General features: G+C 46.5%; 1 protein-coding gene across 1 annotated transcript; it reads left to right on the forward strand.

Moving 5' to 3' along the window:
• Positions 1 to 6,996: 6,996 nt before the first annotated feature.
• On the forward strand, positions 6,997 to 17,704 carry lrfn5b (leucine rich repeat and fibronectin type III domain containing 5b; the record flags this gene model as incomplete). Its single annotated transcript, XM_084313742.1, has 4 exons — positions 6,997 to 7,102; positions 14,645 to 15,558; positions 16,604 to 16,778; positions 17,352 to 17,704. The coding sequence occupies exons 2-4, from the start codon at positions 14,671 to 14,673 to the stop codon at positions 17,702 to 17,704; spliced, it is 1,416 nt and encodes a 471-aa protein (XP_084169868.1). The 5' UTR covers positions 6,997 to 7,102; positions 14,645 to 14,670.

Here is a 17,704-nt window from a genome sequence, read left to right on the forward strand (position 1 = left end):
AACACACCTGACACCACCGTTATGGGAAATGCACTTACCGTCTTCTCTCAGGCAAGAACATAGATACCAATTTCCTCTCCTTGTGTTCAGTAGAAAGCTATCTAGCTGCAAGCGAGCCTTGTTTAGCACAAATTAATGGAAGCAGATACTGACAAGCTAGCCTAGCTGTTGGCCAAAAACACCTTTCCCAGAATTTTAAGCTATGCTAGTGGTCCGTATTCGCTTCCATTAATTTGTGCTAAGCTAGGCTAGCTTGCAACCACATATTTTTGTCTGATTCTGGAGAAGACAGTAAGCGCATTTCACATAATGTTGGCGTGTTCCTTTAACTCATTCAGCGCCAGCTATTATCCTCATCCTGTAGTCAATGGGCCACGCTAAAAGATATAGGCATTATCACTGTGCGTCACGATGTTTGCAGAGCTATATCTATATTCTATATTATAGCGATGGAGACAATACTATCTCTCGTCCAGCATGTAAAAAATTGTAAATGTACGTATACATACATTCACGTGTTATCCCGTGGTGAATATTGTATAGTTTCAGAGTGATCCGGGCTCATTCCTGGAAGCTTCGTCATGGAGCGCTATGTGAATTTTACTAAAGGCGTTCACGTTGCTCGCCTGGACACGTTACTATTTCCAAATCAAAGGTATATAATAGGTATTATGTTTCATCATGAATGCATCAAAGGGGGGGGGGGGGGTAGTTTATTGATGCTCTGATCGTCAGCAACGGCATACGTTTTGAATACTACATATGTTGATCGTTGCGATCGATGTGGAATCATTGTTGGATCAAAGTAGGCTTGATGTCATATAGTCCTTTACCTTACCTTTACTAGGAGGTATCCCAAAAAGAATATTCCAATTGTCTGATGGCGATTTTCCAGTATTGATGTCCATCGGGTCCCTGACATGAAATGGCACAAAATATGCATGAAGTGTGCTGAACACGTTCCAAGGTGCTCGGATGAAGGGTTTCACTTGCCTGAGTCCAAATTATCCGCCCGGACCATATATAATGTAACACACAGTGTGAAATAAGGTTTCAAAGGGTAGGCGATACTGCCACCTAGCAGGATTCGGCCGGCATTGCACTCTCGGGGTCTCAGAATGAGTTCCAATGATAACACCAAGGTATAGGATATTAAAGTCGAAAAAAATAAAAACGGACCAAATAACGAGTATACTCGTTATGGGCGCTCAAGAGATGGCGGGCAATAATGAGTATATACGTTATTGGCGCAGAAAGTGTTAATGCTTCATATGAAGTGTATAAACAGCCCAGGACCAGCAATCTACTAAGATAAGACTTTAATGTACTTGTGAGGAAATTACCTTGTTGTCACGATACAGGTACCGGCCTAGAACCAAAATAACACTATAGCCATCCAAACCCTTCTATCCCTTATGGTAAATGGTGCATTTATATAGCGCTTTTATCCAAAGAGCTTTACAATTTTGTTCCTCACATTCACCCATTCACACACCGATGTAAGCTAAATTACATATTGTAAAACTAAAAACTGCCTCAAAGCCCTTGCTCTCTCCTTGGTGTAGAAAAACATGACATTGTATTTCAAATCAGTTTACGGCGTAGAAGATCTACCACAAAACACTCCAAGGAGTGCTCCTTTTCACTCTTAGTATACATAACAGTAGCAATATACCTTTTGACTTTGTTCCCTTGATAATAGCTCAGTTGCAATCATTTGTTTTCCGCCTTGCAGTGTGGTGTTAAGAAAATAATTATGCGTAATTTTTTATTGTAATTTGTGTTAGCTATATTTTAATGAAGAGCTTTAGTGTTGCATGATCTTAATGCTGTTTCTCATACCGCACCTCCACTATACAAGAAAGGCCAGTGTTCAAAGGTCACAGTAAACCCAGAAGGTCATGTTGTTTTGGTGAGAGACTAATTAGGCCTAAACTCAAAATAAATATTTCCAATGGTCCGGGGAAAAAATAGTAAAATTCAATGTTCATAATGGTCCTGAAATAGCAGGTATACGATCAGGTTAGGTGATGCATAATCATGGCACACATAGGGGGCCCGCGGGCCAGGTGTAAGAGGTGTGTGGGGTTGAATGTTACTCATTGCTAATGATGTAGACCAGTACTCCCTGGACCTTTACCCCAAGGGCACGGCCCACTCAGGCCACAGACTCCTGTTTCATAAGATTTGTATCCTAGGAACACCATCAGAGATTTTCGTTAAATAATATAGGCTAATGTAATACAGAATTAGATAGCCTGTATGCTCGGGGAGATAACATGGGGAGGGTGAAATTTATCGGAATAGTCAATCTTACACATTCTCTCATTTGGGCTGAGATCCAGGGAATGAAAGCTGATGAAATTAAATAAAAATTGAACTACTCATTTTCATTTTGCCGAGGAACCCCGGAACGAGAGACTGCCCCCGCTGCCACGGCGTGTGAACCACTTGTACTGTAATTGTCTGATTGATTGATTGAAAACTTTATTAACAGATTGCAGAATGGGTACAATACAATACAGTACAGCTCAATACACACAATTGTTAAGGGGATGCAGACCAGAGAAAGACTTTCATCTTGTTTACCCCCATTTTCAATTCATCATAACATATAATATGACATACACGACATACAGATAGACAGTACTGCTACATCTATACATTTATGACATACCAGATTTGCAAATACAGTACTGTGATACAAAAAGAGAGAGTCTAAAAAAGAGAGTATATACATTTGACGTAGAAACTGTACATTGGAGGAGGTTGGGTAGGTGGGGTGGGGGTTGGGTAGGTGGGGGGGAACTGTACATTGGAGGTGGTTGGGTGGGTGGGGTGGGGGGGGGGGGTTGGGTAGGCGGGGTGGGGGAAACTGTACAAGCAAAACTGTACATTGGAATATCGACAAAACCATAATTGGTTCCAAGAAGAGGGTCTTGTGTATTATTGGGTTAGGACATTTACTGTACATTGGAGGGGGTTGGGTTAGTTAGGACATTTACAGGGGCCAGTTTTGAATTGCAGTCTCCCGTAGGCAGCGATGCAGTCGTGCACACACGCGGTTACACGCCGTTGTAGTAGGTCACTGAGGCAAAAGTGCGCGCAATGATGTGAACGCGCGCACACAAAAATGCTTTCACAATTGTCACTGGACTCGTCGCGCCGTGCTGCAAGTACCCGGCCGGCACTTATCACCTAGACTTTGCATAATAATAGGATACTTACCGATAGCATAACAACGAGAAGAGCCAAACCAAAATACAAGCCCTGTACCAATTGGTGGGGGGTTGCTTGATCTGTGGTCCCGACTGGAAGGATGAGACAAGTTGTGCTTCAGTCTGAAGGAAACTGTCCTTCTGTAAACTAACTCTAAGTTACATTGTTAATTTAGTTTGTATTTACTTTTCTAGTTTAAGTTAATTCAATTAAAGAAATTGTAACTACAATTACATTTAAAACATTGTTATGCATAATAATCATCTGTTCTGTGCGCAACCGAGGGAACATGTATGCGCGTGCACGTGGCGTTTGGGCAGTTCCCATATTACGACTGCACCACTGCCCGTAGGTGCTCTTTGAGAGTGGTTTTGAAAGTGGGTAGTGATTCACATTCCTTTACAGCTTTGGGTAGGGCGTTCCACATTGATGTGGCATAATTGCGAAACGTGTTTAGTCCCTTGTTTGAGCCGAATCTGGGTTTAACATGATTTGTGGAGCTCCCTCTGGTGTTGTGGTCGTGGTATTCACTGAGCTTTGGGAAGCATTTTGACATGTACATGGGTACCTTAGTCGTGTAGTGTATCTTGTAGACCAGGCCCATTGCAAGTTGCTGTACTCTGTCGTCTACTCTAAGCCATCCTAGGTAGTCAAAGTGGGCAGGGGTGAGGTGGGTTCTAGGAGTAAGGTAAAGTGGTAGTCTGACCAGTTTGTTTTGTGATGTTTGTAATCTTGTTTTTAGCGCCTTTGAGGTGCTTTGGTACCATGAGGTGCAAGCATAGTCGTAGTACCCTTGAATGAGTGCTCCTGCCAGAGTCTTCAGGGTATTCTTGTTTACCAGAGAGGAGATCCGGTACAAGAATCTAGTTCGTTGGTTGACTTTTTTGATTACATTGGATGCCATTTTGTCACAGGAAAGATCTGCCTCTAGGATGGAACCTAGGTATGTAATTTCATCTTTCCTTGTGACAATATTGTCACCCACTGTAACTGAGAAGCCGTCGGTCTTGCTGAGTTTGTTATTTGATCCGAAGAGAATGGACTCTGTTTTACCCAGGTGTAATGATAGTTTGTTATCAGCGAGCCAGGTGCAGATTCTGCCGAGTTCTGAGCTGAGGGTTTTTTCAACCTGTAACTTGTTCTTGTCAGAGACCAGCAGGGCTGAGTCGTCCGCGAACAAGAACAAGTTGCAGTCACAAGCTGACGACATGTCATTTGCATAAATTAGGAACAGTAGCGGCCCTAGTATGCTTCCTTGTGGAACACCACAGCTCACTGTGAGGGGGGGGGGGATAGGCGTTTACCTCCACCATCTGTTCTCTCCCCTCCAGGTAGGATTGCATCCAGCTCACTGATAGACTATCAAAACCAATTGCTTTTAGCTTGTCAATCAGAATGGAGTGATTGACAGTGTCAAAGGCCTTTTGTAGGTCCAGCATGACCAATGCCGCAGTATTTTCCCGCGTCCACCTCTTGTTTGATGTGGTCGTTCAAATATGTCGACTGTCCTTTCAAGCCCACATATTATTCACTCAGCTTCATGGACATGGATCTAAACATTATAGTCAGTAAAGACCAGATAGATCAATCATATCTTGTAGACATACTACTCTTGTGATCACATACTCGGACCCCCCCCCCCCCCCCCTGCTGTGTGCCCTCTGCAGGTCATCTCTGCACATGTTCGAGTGCTCCTGGGGGTTTCAGAGCCCCTGCGGTGCCACGGCGTGGCCGACCCTCCACGGGACACCGCAGAGGACCGGCGAATGGGCAGACAATCTCACCTATAGACAGTTTATCCACGAGAGCCGCTGAAAGCCCACCCTGTGCTGCCACTCACGACGAGGAGAGAGAACACATGTCACTGTCAAATCAAATCATTACTACTCTGACTGTCAGGTCGTGGTCGCTGAATGATAAAATTAACAGTTGTCATATTATATAATAAAATGGCTTCCCCCCACGCAGAGGCTGTGATTCGGTTTAATGCTCAATGGGTTGCAAGTTCAAACCTGTCAGCGTCAGGAGTTGAATTCCCACTGGGGCCATGCATGCTATAACGTACACACACTCGTGATATTGTAAGGCACTTTGGATGAAAGTGCAGGCTACATCACATGGCATACACATTATGTTGGCTTGTACCGCTGCATATGTGGAAAACACGCCCACACACCAGTCATCTGTAACAATACCCACAGAGACACCTATCTGCATCTTACTCCGACGTTGCAGGCACATGGCGAAGTCAATATTTGCTTATTCTAATGAAAACATTTTACAGATGAGAACCCTGTGAGTTCTCTTTTCATTACGACTCTGGATGACTGGCTGCTCAAAGCCCTCATGCAGGGCAGTTGATATCGATTTGAAGTGTGCATACTGGCTGAATAGAGATATTGATCCCGAGTGGAGATCTTCAGGGTAATTCTCAGGATGAAAACGAACACCTATATTATGAAGTGCTGAGACGGCCAGGAGAGGTGCCATTGTTCTAAGTCTGCGAGTATCCTCTCCCAAGCCCATGCCTCTGACACATACACAAGAAAGGCTCTGCCAAATGGTGAACAGCACCAACGGCCATGTGGCCTCGTACATCAGACAAACATACGTGCCAGCCAGAGCCACTTTATGCCAAGTCCTATGTTAAGCCAACTTGGACACTTTCTTGCCAGCAGTGTATGTAATGTTTGCACAAATTGCCATCTGGTGACACCCAAGTCTACAGGGGGGATGTAATTGCATTACAAGGGGTATAGGCTAGTGTAACTCTTAGACTGCATTCTTGTCACATTATAAGGGTTTTATTCAGTATGTATAAAATCCTAATTTATTCATAAAATCCTCCACAGTAGGCCCACATATAGGCTAATATTTCATTTAAGTGCTGCTGGGTATTACTTAACTTATTCTCTGATGTTGACAGTAAATGGTTATTTATTTTACATTTCTAAGTGTTGGCCGATATAGACAAACCTCCTTGGAACGTCGTTGTGCTTATAATATAGCTATTGCATTGTCATGCAGTTGAGTTCAATCTAGATTAATAAATGATGACTCCTGCGCGTGAGAGATAGACTGGGAGGCATTGCCTCTGTCTGGATGCACAAAATGCTCTCTGTGCTCGAGGCGCGCCGATTACCATTCTGAGCACAGCAGCACCTCTGGTCACCCGAGAAATGGAGCTGGGTCGGTGGCAGGCAGCGAGAGGTTGACAGTGTGGTCCACGACGTGTGACACCCTGACCGGGGGCAGAGGTGCGGATGTGGCAGCCGCCGCTCGGTCGATCTGGATGAACTCTCGTTTGAGCCCCGGTCGCACTCGCATGATCAGGTGAAAGCGATACCAACATCTGGCTGCCGTGACGCGATCCGAATCCAGCACAACAGCAGTCGCTCAGTGCTGTAGAGATACAGGAGCTGCCTGTCGCCACAAAAGGCGTTTTCTCTTCTAAAAGCTGCATGCGGGCGAATGCGCAGCAGAGGCGGCCCTGTGCAGCTGCAGCCTCCAAGCGATCTAGCGGGACCCCCTCAGTCTGCGCGTTCTCCAGATAGCGGCAACAGCGAGTGAGAACCGTTACATCGTGAAGAGACACATATACGGGTTGGACGGCTTTGGGATGTTTCCTTCTCTGTCACTGTTATGGATTCCTTGAAGGGCATCGGTGGGTTCGAAGGCCGTTTTACAAATAAGCTGTTGTTGTAGGAAACAGCGCGCGTTTTTTCCCGGGACACCTGAATTATCCGAAGGGACCATCATCGGAGTCCTATATGGAAAGGCTCTATCATCGACAGGACATGCTTGGACGTTCGTAGCCTGCCGGGAGGAAAACCAGGCTTTATATCACCCTTCATCGAACTGGGTCGATGCTCCCATCTGCGAGGTAAATTCAATATTTCATAAGCTGCTATACAAAGGTGGAAAATTATAGCTGTAGGCTATGTATCCACTGAACTCGTCTGGGGGGACTGCCTTTCAAGAAGCAATAGCCTTCTACACGATAGGGTCGCAGTAGTTCTCACAGGACAGGACCCATCTAAAAAGGTGAATAATCTCCCTAAAGATTTAAGACAGTCGGGTTATTATGCGTACACTGGGCTGGACCTGCACGCAAGGTCAAAAACATCTTTTCAATTGCCAAGGAATGCGGTCAGATTTATTTTTAGAATCCTCCCTGCTGTTTTTTTCTTCTTTTTCTACAGGTGAAACCGCGAATCATGTCTATGGCAATTTATCTTGTCCACGCTGGGACTGATTTCAAATGTGCCATATGTTCTTCTATCAGCTTTATCATGCCCATGCAAAGACGGATCAGCGATAGGCTGGTAATGAGGTGTGCCCTGGTTAAATCACCATTGAAATGGAAATTAGATGTCAGTCATTCACTTCTTGAAACGTGAAAGCAAAAGTATAAATTGGCTTAAGTAGGCAAATTAATTATTGGAGAAGGTAAACATATATATGGTCCTGCAGGTTACAGACCGAGGTAGACATGTGAATATATTGCCCCGGTGATTTATAAACGATCAAGTATAATGATTAGTTTTTTATGTCGGCTGTTGGTTGGTTATCATTATCTTATTATTCATGAGTGCCTGCGGGCAATGTTGTAACTGCTACACCACTGAAATCAGGCCCACGCCTCATTTTACTGCCTCTATTTGCTCTTACTGCTATGTTTAATACACTATATGATGTGGCCTATATGCTGACGTCTCCATGCTATAAAAGAGGTGATGTATGATTCCTTTTAGACAAAGGCTTTGACACCCTATATACAACTCACTGACCCAATTAATGCAAGACCCACTGCAAGAGAAGCTTTTCTTTATTTTTGTTAATTCAAACGAGTAACTCACACATCAATGAACATGCTGCATATTCATGAAACAAATGTGTGCGTGCATGCACGCGCACACACACACACACACACACACACACACACACACACACACACACACACACACACACACACACTATGCATGTGCACGCAAGTACACACACTTAAACACACACACACATGGATCCAACGGAATCAGAAGATAAATTAAACCCCATCACAGATCCCCCATCTGGCTGCTGTTCTTTTCTTCCTCTTTTTGTGCTATACTAGAGGGACGTCAAGGATGTTAAGTAACTCCGAACCTCTAATGCACTCATCTTGATTTAGAGTAGAATACAAAAAAAAAATCCCACCCCCTTTTCTCGTCGGCGTGGCGGGGGTCCTGTGGTTGTGTATTGAAAAGGGATTGCCTCTGCGCACATCCAGGCTTCTAAACCAAACCTCTGGAGTTACCCAGTATTCCCACATAGAGAAGGCCTGCTGGCGACACGCTGCTTGGTGTCACCACGCGAGAGAGAGTGCTATTATGGTAGTCAGCAGGTTAGTCATTGTTTGAGAATCCTTGTCTGAAAATCAACCACAGGTTAATTTTCACCACCAAAGTGATTTCCCCCCCCTGTGTTGCCATGGTATCGAGGCTGTCAACCAAACGCTATCAGATTCACTGGCTGAGAATTTGGCAGGCTACTGGGAACTGGTGTCACAATACATAACCACAATCACAAACACAGATGTGTAAATGTTGGACGATTGTAGAAGCGTCCGTGTTTGGTCAGGACGTTTGAGTGCAAACTACAAGAACAACTAGAAAGGTGCGCTCAGTGGAGCACAAATCTCCGCCAGACGGCACTATATGTCTTTGTAATATTTCTGGTTCCATAGGTTATGGGATTGGCCTACTTTGGTTTGCATCGTAAATAATTTGGCAAATGACTGCCTTTAAAAATGCCTGCTTGCTATCAGAAATACTGAGGCCACAATGAGACATAGAAAGGTCTCAATCAGGCCTTAACTATACTAGTGCATGTAAGACAACTTTCTATGATTCGATTTTTCGAGATCACGGGTAAAACATTGTCCAGACCAATGTTCCTGGAGCCCTGCAGGGGATGATTTCTGTCCAGAGCAGCCGTCTGGTACAAATAGTGAACATTGGAAATACTTCACATATAATCACAACCCTGCTTAGCTTACATAATGTTGTTGTAACTAAGAGATTCACTGAATAAACAATCGTTTTCCTGCATAGATCCCTTTCATACTTGGTTTCACGTGAGCCTTTCCTGGTTGATAAGATGATGATGGTGGCCTAATAGGCAATAGTGACAGCACAATAGTGATTTCTTTCGCTGAGGAATTCTTTTTTGAATGCATAGGTATATCAATAGGTTCATTATAGCATGTTGTCCACAGGTGACAGAGAGCTGTGATGTATCACCCTCTTGGTGTGCAAAAGGTGTACCTTTATAGTTAATGTAATATTTGAATGGAAATAGAATAATTGTTGTTGCCCGATGTGAAAAATATTGGAGGACTCAGTGAGCCCCTACTGTACAGTATGTGTGACGTTTGATCCAAATCGGCCCTGTAGTTTGCGCCAGACAGACAGATACACACAAGAGACACATGCGCACGTGACCAAACGCATAATCTCCCCAGGCATACCACCTGGCTGCGGAGATGATTATTCGACTAAATAGATTTGGTACCAGCTCAATCACAATTTGATCCGTGTAGCTAGCAGATGCACCAGCTCCATTTAGTCCCGTAAAGTGGGCAGTCTGAATACCCATTCCACCGCTTTATCTGTCGTTGTAATATCATGTTTTCCATCAGCTACATCCCCAGATACATTTCTTTTTTCTTCGGGGGAGTATTAGATATCCAGCTGCTTTTCAAAATACGAGTAACCCAGATGAGACAATGCTATGTGCCATTATGCCGCAGACGTACCGAGGAGGGCCCCGTCTCGTTACCTCCCCACACAGGGCAGCACTCCTTAATTCCCTGCCCGATCCACGGCTTGCAGAGGCTTTCTCTCGCACGAGCCCCGACATAAGCTGGACCATCTGAAAACATATCCCCCATGACCTCACCGGCCGATTGGCATGCTGCACAAGGCCTTTCTTGGCGAATGCTGCCCCAGGGAGAGCATAGATATCCTCCCGCTACACAGTATGCTGCTGCTGCGCATGAATGTCTCACTCTATATAGCTGGGGGTTGTTGTCTAGCGAGCTGCCTCTATTAGGCCCCATTCCACCCACTGGCGTGTGTGTGTGGGCGAGTGCTGTCAGTCAGTGCTCCGAGGTAGAAAAGACCTGCTTCGAGGTAGTAAAGGCACAATTGATTGACTAAGAGAGGTAGATTATCATTGATGTATCAGTGGATTATCAATTTTGCTATATTTGGCGTGGCCCTCGCCCCTCGTATGTTGACTCTACATGATGAACAAGATGATAATCGTTTTCCCAGGTTGGGGGGATGGGGGGGGGGGGGGGGACAGGGGGGCTGACATTAAAAAAGGAAGTGTATGATTGATTAATTCATTGATTGATTATCTACTTATTTGCTCATGTAGTTGACGAGTGTGACCTGGCATACAAATCACAGTGGAACACCCCATAATTAAATGCAAATTAGGGAGACAGCGACAGACATTTCCTGCCATGTCTCGGCGCAGGGCTGCCCTTTTGTACTTGCAAAAACGAATTTCTCAGGGATTACCGTTGCAACCATTATCTTCACGTTTGGCTGAGTTTTCACTGGCGGAAAAAAAGGCCCATCTCCACAGAGTGAATCAATATCACGTCTAGAGTGCCATTCGAGCCGGGAAGTAGCAAGTCCTCTCCGCCCCTCATTGCACCTCCAGAGGCCGTGCCGTTCGGTGAAAAGCAGAAGGTGGCTGACACACACAAACACACACACACACACACACACACACACACACACACATTCACTCTTATTCCACAATTCTTTTCCTTGACAGGCACACTGCACACACACACACTGCACACACACACACAAACACACAAACACACACATTCACTCTTATTCCACCATTTTTTCCTTGACAGGCACACTGCATGCACACACACACACACACACACACACACACGCACGCACGCACGCACGCACGCACGCACACACACACACACACACACACACACACACACACATGCACACACACACACACACACAGAGAGACACTCACTCAAGCACTTATTCAGTCTTCCATGCATGTGCACACATCAAATGCTCGCACACCAAGCCCACCCGGCTTTTCAATATGCTCAGTGTTGGAGCCATTCTGCCGTGCTTAAGGAGTATCATAAACTGCATTTACTGTAACTATTACACCGCAGTCCCATTTCTCACCAGATTCACATTTGACTTGGCTAAGGTCCTCCACACTACAAGAAAGAACCAACGCTGGCGTGGAAACAGGAGCACCCCTGCTGTAACTCTGTAAGGGATAGAGATGTCCCTTGTAGAAAGAAATGGGTCAGGGAAGACATTGATGCATCGCTTGATCAGTAGTATTCATGAATATGTCAGGCCCGGTGTGCTCCTTCAAGAGATATAACACCTCTGCTGCTTGTTATTAGGGGCCGTGGTGACGCGACCTCCCTCCCTGCCGGGCTGCTGTGCGTGTTATACAGCTTGTCAAACCTGAAAGTGTTGTTGGCGGATGTCACAGAGCCTCCTCATGACACTCCCTTTTAACATTAAAAAGCGTGCTCCCACATGGCAGCCTGTCGTTCGCGCTCTGTCTCAGGTATTCCTCGTTCCCTGACACATTCTTCATACTCCGACAGTCAAGGTTATTATCCCCACGAGTTCCGTGTCAAAGCTCCCGTGCAGCGGGGGCTCTTGAGAGTTTACTCGCTTGGCTGCCTCTTTGCTGAGGCAACCTCTCTAATATGCATGCTCTCTCCCGGACCCAAACAGCGGAGGCATTACCAGCACGACCACAGAAACCTATCATCATAAAACGCGCCGTGTGCTGCTGTGCTGTATTCAAAGCTTAGACGTCGTATTTGTATTTTGGATTACTCGTCGCGCGATTGGGTGTCTTGTTTTCCGTGTTTGATTGGATCGGTCTCACTTCCTGTGTGTACAGGAACAGGACACCCCGAGGGATCATTATGACATGTTCACCCGAACGAAGCGGATCCCATCCCCCCCCCCCCCCGATATTACCGGGGACCAATGTCGAACACCGGAGTGTTCCATTAGGGCACCCGCAGCAGGGATCTCCACTTGCTTAGTTTTATGGCACGCTATATCCCTGACAAGATCTCTGGATTCATCAGTTGGATCCCTCCTTATCCCCCCATCTCGGTTGTGTCATAAGTAAGAGTATCTGCAGTAAGCGCTGAGAGGAAATCAATAGCGAGGCACGGCACATCCTCGCTGAGGCAGAGGGCCCACTCATCCCTTGGAGACAACCAGCCTAATTCTGATTAGGGATTGGACCGCCTAACTAGACTTTCATCCCTCTGTACACAAAGATAAAAGGATTGGCATTATCATATATTAAAAAAAAGAAAGAGATCAGTTGAGGAGCATGGGCTAAAAAGTACAACTGTTGCCAAAAACACTGCATTGCTCCAGGTCTTCCTATTTCTAAATCTGCAGTCGGATAGTTGTTTTATTTTTTTATTTTTTTTACGAATAATTGAATAGCCTTCCTAGGTTGTTCAAGCATCGACTGGTTTAGCTCCCAGCTGAGAGGATGGGTTCCGGTTCCCTTTGCTTCAGGTTGTCAATGAGGCAGTGTACCGCATCAATCACAAAACCTGACTCCGCTGAATCTTCCAGTAGCGTTAACGTGTGAAGGGAACTCTCCCTTCCAAGTTGGGTAGAGGTTTGTACATAGTCTACTCTGTACACAATTATATACCTTTTTGCACTGTAATAAGCCTCTCTAGGGCTACATCTGTTCCTCCCTCCCCATCAACCTGGACCCTCTGCAATTTGCATATCGCCCCAACAGGTCCACGGAGGACGCCATAGCCCATGTGCTGCACACAGCAGCATCACATCTGGACAAGAGGAAGGGGAACTATGTGAGAATGCTGTTCATCGACTACAGCTCAGCATTCAATACCATAGTCCCCTCCAAACTCATAGCCAAGCTCAGGGACCTGGGCTTGAACTATGACCTGTGCCAGTGGGTCCTGGACTTCCTGACGGGCAGACCCCAGGTGGTAAGAGCCGGCAACTGCACCTCCTCATCCATCACGCTCAACATAGGGGCCCCCCAGGGCTGTGTTCTGAGCCCCCTCCTCTACTCCCTGTACACACATGACTGCGTAGCACAGCGGAACAACAACACCATCATCAAATTTGCTGATGACACAGTAGTGGTGGGCCTGATCTCTGCCAACGACGAAAGGGCCTACCTGGAAGAGGTAGAGAACCTGTCACAGTGGTGTCAGGAGAACTGCCTCTCCCTGAACGTCAGCAAAACAAAGGAGATGATTGTGGACTTCAGGAGGTCGGGGGTCAAGGACTACAGCCCCCTCAGCATCGACGGGGCACCAGTTGAGAGAGTGAACAGTTTCAAGTACCTCGGAGCCCACATATCCGAGGACTTGACATGGACCACACACATTGACAGTGTTGTGAAGAAGGCACGACAACGCCTCTACTTCCTCAGGCGCCTAAGGAAGTTCCAAGTCAGTCAGAAGATCCTTAGGAACTTCTACTCATGTACAATAGAGAGCATCCTGACCGGCAACATCACCTCCTGGTTTGGGAATAGCACTGCACAAGACCGTAGCAGACTACAAAGAGTGACACGTTCAGCCGAACGCACAATTAGAGGGGGGCTTCCCACCCTCCAGAACATTTACAACAAGCGGTGCAAGGGGAAGGCTAAGAGAATTATTAAGGACTCGAGCCACCCGAACAACTGCCTCTTTGAACTGCTGCCGTCAGGCAAGCGATACCGGAGTCTTATGGCGAGCACAGAAAGACTCAGAAGGAGCTTCTATCCCCAGGCCATCAGGCTGCTAAACGAACAATAATCGCTAAACGAACAATAATCACTATGCAACAACCATCAAATGCACACAGCACACACACCCACACGCACACACACACTCACTCAAACAAACAACACACTGCAGCACCCACTCTCCACACTTTAGATCACACAAACACACTTACACTTTATATTTATTGATAAAGGATTTGCACTACAACTCGTACACCTACTGTGAATTGTACCTAAACTGCACCTCGTCCATTTATGCCTTGCACTATATAGTATTGTATATTAGTACACTGCACAGTATTGTATATTGTATGGTAACTACGTCTACGAACATTGTACATATGTCTAAACTGAACACTGTGACCTCTTTTTTTTTCTTCTAATTTTTACTATGTTTTTATTTCATACTTATCTTGTCATGCACAGTCTCTGGAGCGCAACAGTAAGAAGCATTTTGTACAAAAGTATTCTGTACTTCTGTATGACAACTATTAAAGAAACTTGAAACTTGAAACTCTCTCTCTCTCTCTCTCTCTCTCTCTCCCTCTCCCTCCCTCTTCCCTCCTCTGGTCCTATTCAGGTGTTTTACCCCGACTGGAAATACCAATGGAGTCTGTGCTAGTTTATCTGATAGTCATGTTGGCTGTGGAGGCCCACAAAGTCCAGGTCTGCCCCAAACGGTGTGTCTGCCAGATGCTCAACCCCAACCTGGCGACCCTGTGTGACAAGAAGGGCCTGCTCTTTGTGCCCCCGAACATTGACAGGCACACGGTAGAGATGCGTCTGGGTGACAACTTTGTCACCGGCGTCAAGCGCAAAGACTTCGCTAACATGACCAAGCTGGTAGACCTGACCCTGTCGCGGAACACCATCGGTTCCATCTCACCGCACGCCTTCAAGGACCTGGAGAACCTGCGGGCGCTGCACCTGGACAGCAACCGGCTGACGCGCATCACCAACGACACCTTCAGCGGCATGTCCAAGCTGCACCACCTCATCCTCAACAACAACCAGCTCATGCACATCCACATGGGGGCGTTCGACGACCTGACGGCCCTGGAGGAGCTGGACCTGTCCTACAACAACCTGGAGAGCGCCCCCTGGGTGGCCATTCAGAGGATGGCAAGCCTCCACACCCTCAACCTGGACCACAACATGCTCAGCTACATCCCCGAGGGCACGTTCTCCGGCCTGCAGAAGCTCAAGAGGCTGGACGTCACCTCCAACAAGCTCCAGAAGCTGCCCCCCGACCCCGTGTTCCAGCGGGCGGGGGTCCTGGCCACGTCGGGGAGCATGGGGCCCATGTCGTTCGCCCTGAGCTTTGGCGGGAACCCGCTGAGGTGTAACTGTGAGCTGCTCTGGCTGCGGAGGCTGAGGAGGGAGGACGACCTGGAGACGTGCGCCACGCCTCCACAGCTGGCCGGGCGCTACTTTTGGACGGTGTCAGAGGAAGAGTTCCTCTGTGATCCTCCTCTAATCACCAGACACTCCCAGGTGAGACGAACAAGGTGCTGAACACGCACTGTGAAAAATGTAAAGCTAGCTTCCATTAGAAGCATTGGGGCAGAAATCTGCATACGTTTTGATACGTGGACACAATATTATGTGGCCCTTTATGGCTCAGTAGGTAGAGCAAAGTATTGACACCATCAGGGTTATGGGTTGAATTGCCACTGGTGCCACCCATGCTAAAAACGGATTCACTCCACACAGCGCTTCGGGTAAAATATGTTGATGCAATGTAATAACATCTGTTATCATACTCCATGCATAACATATCCTATTAGATTTATTTTAAAAGCTGATTGAAAATGCAGACTTGCTTTTCTTATTTTGAGCTCATTTGGTATTTTTGTCAGTACAACTGTCTCACTTGTGGATTAATGATGTCTCTTCAGTGATCCCCCCCCCCCCCCCCCCCACCTCGAGGCATTCAAATAAAATCATCTAATCCCAAATCCTCGCCAAATAATAACATCTATATCGGCTAATTTACATTCACTTCACTTCTCTCAGATAGTGGCGGAAACTACTCGTTTCCACTAAGACCCACATATATACTCTTACAAAGCGAAGAATACCATAGTATTGATTAACCGGCATGACGATGACAAATCCGCCGATTATGTTCCCACAACACATATTCAAGCTTTATAATACAACAATTTACAAAGTATCGATCATCAAGCACGCCTTTAATCATCCTAACTCAGCCGGTTTGACTGTATGCATTCAGCAAGTCTCCTTCCTTGCAAATTAATATATTTAATTGGATGCAATCCTTTCCAGTGCAGCTGGTGATTTGTTTCAACTCGACGAGGAGGATAGTAACAGCTACTACTGCTGTTGTTTTCCCCTGCTCCCTCGTTTTCCCCATAAAACTGGAGCTGAACAAGTAGGATGCATTCATTAATCCGCTGTAACAAGGAGCACGTTGGCCACCTTTACCACACGCCGCTCTGCTCCCGTCACGGAGATCCTCATCGAGCAGGGAGCCCTATTATTCACCGTCCTCTCTCTCTCCTCCTCTCCCTCTCAGGAGCTGCGCGCGTTGGAGGGCCAGAGCGTGACTCTGCGCTGTAAGGCCGTGGGCGACCCCGACCCCGTCGTCCACTGGATCGCCCCGGATGGACGCCTCATGTCCAACTCGTCCCGCGCAGCGGTGCACGCCGACGGCACGCTGGACATCCTCATCAGCACCGTCAAGGACTCTGGTGTGTTTACAACCAACAACCTGCCGCTTGTGTGCTGTTGACTGAGTGAAATTAGTTGTTTACTCTTTGTATTTAATGGGGGCCTATAGGATTGAACTGTTTGCCTACATCAGTTGATAATGGTTGGACTGTGTGTGTACTATAGGCCAGTGCGATTATAAAGACTTTATAAAAAGAAAAATCTTTTTTTTGTTAACAATATTGTTATGCATCCTGGATATCAATGAGGATGATAAGGGTCTTGGTTTGAACTGCTGCGGTCAGGCAAACGCTACCGGAGTCTCATGGCCAGTACAGAGAGACTCAGAAGGAGCTTCTATCCTCAGGCCATCAGGATGCTCAATGACACTATGTCATCTACACTCACTGTTACTCCTTTTACTCTGTATTGTATATTGTATATATGTATATTGAATATTCCTCTTTACTTACTTTTTTACTTACTCTTACTTACTTTTTTACTGTATGAAGCACACTCAGGGGCTCATACAGAACCAAGCATTTCATCGTAAAATATCTGTATTTTATTGTGACAAATAATAAAGAAACTTGAAACTTGGTCCATGTTCCCAGGCTCCTTCACGTGCGTGGCCTCCAACCCGGCCGGCGAGGCACAGCAGACGATGGAGCTGCTCATCGCCAAACTCCCCCACATCACCAACAGCACCGCGGTGGAGCAGGAGCCAGACCCCGGCTCGTCTGATATCGCCACGGTGACCAAGACGGGGCCAGGGGCGGGGCCAGAGGGGGCAGCAGCGGGGCCACTGGGGAACACCAAGACGGGCCAGGAAAAGAGAGTGGTGATCGCCGAAGCCACTTCCACCTCCGCCCTGGTCAAGTTCAACTTCCAGCGGAGTATTCCCGGGATCCGCATGTTCCAGATCCAATACAACGGCACCTACGATGATTCATTGGTGTACAGGTGA

The sequence above is a fragment of the Notolepis coatsorum genome (assembly GCF_963971535.1).
Source record: "Notolepis coatsorum genome assembly, chromosome: 5".
Classification (NCBI taxonomy): Eukaryota; Metazoa; Chordata; class Actinopteri; order Aulopiformes; family Paralepididae; genus Notolepis; species Notolepis coatsorum.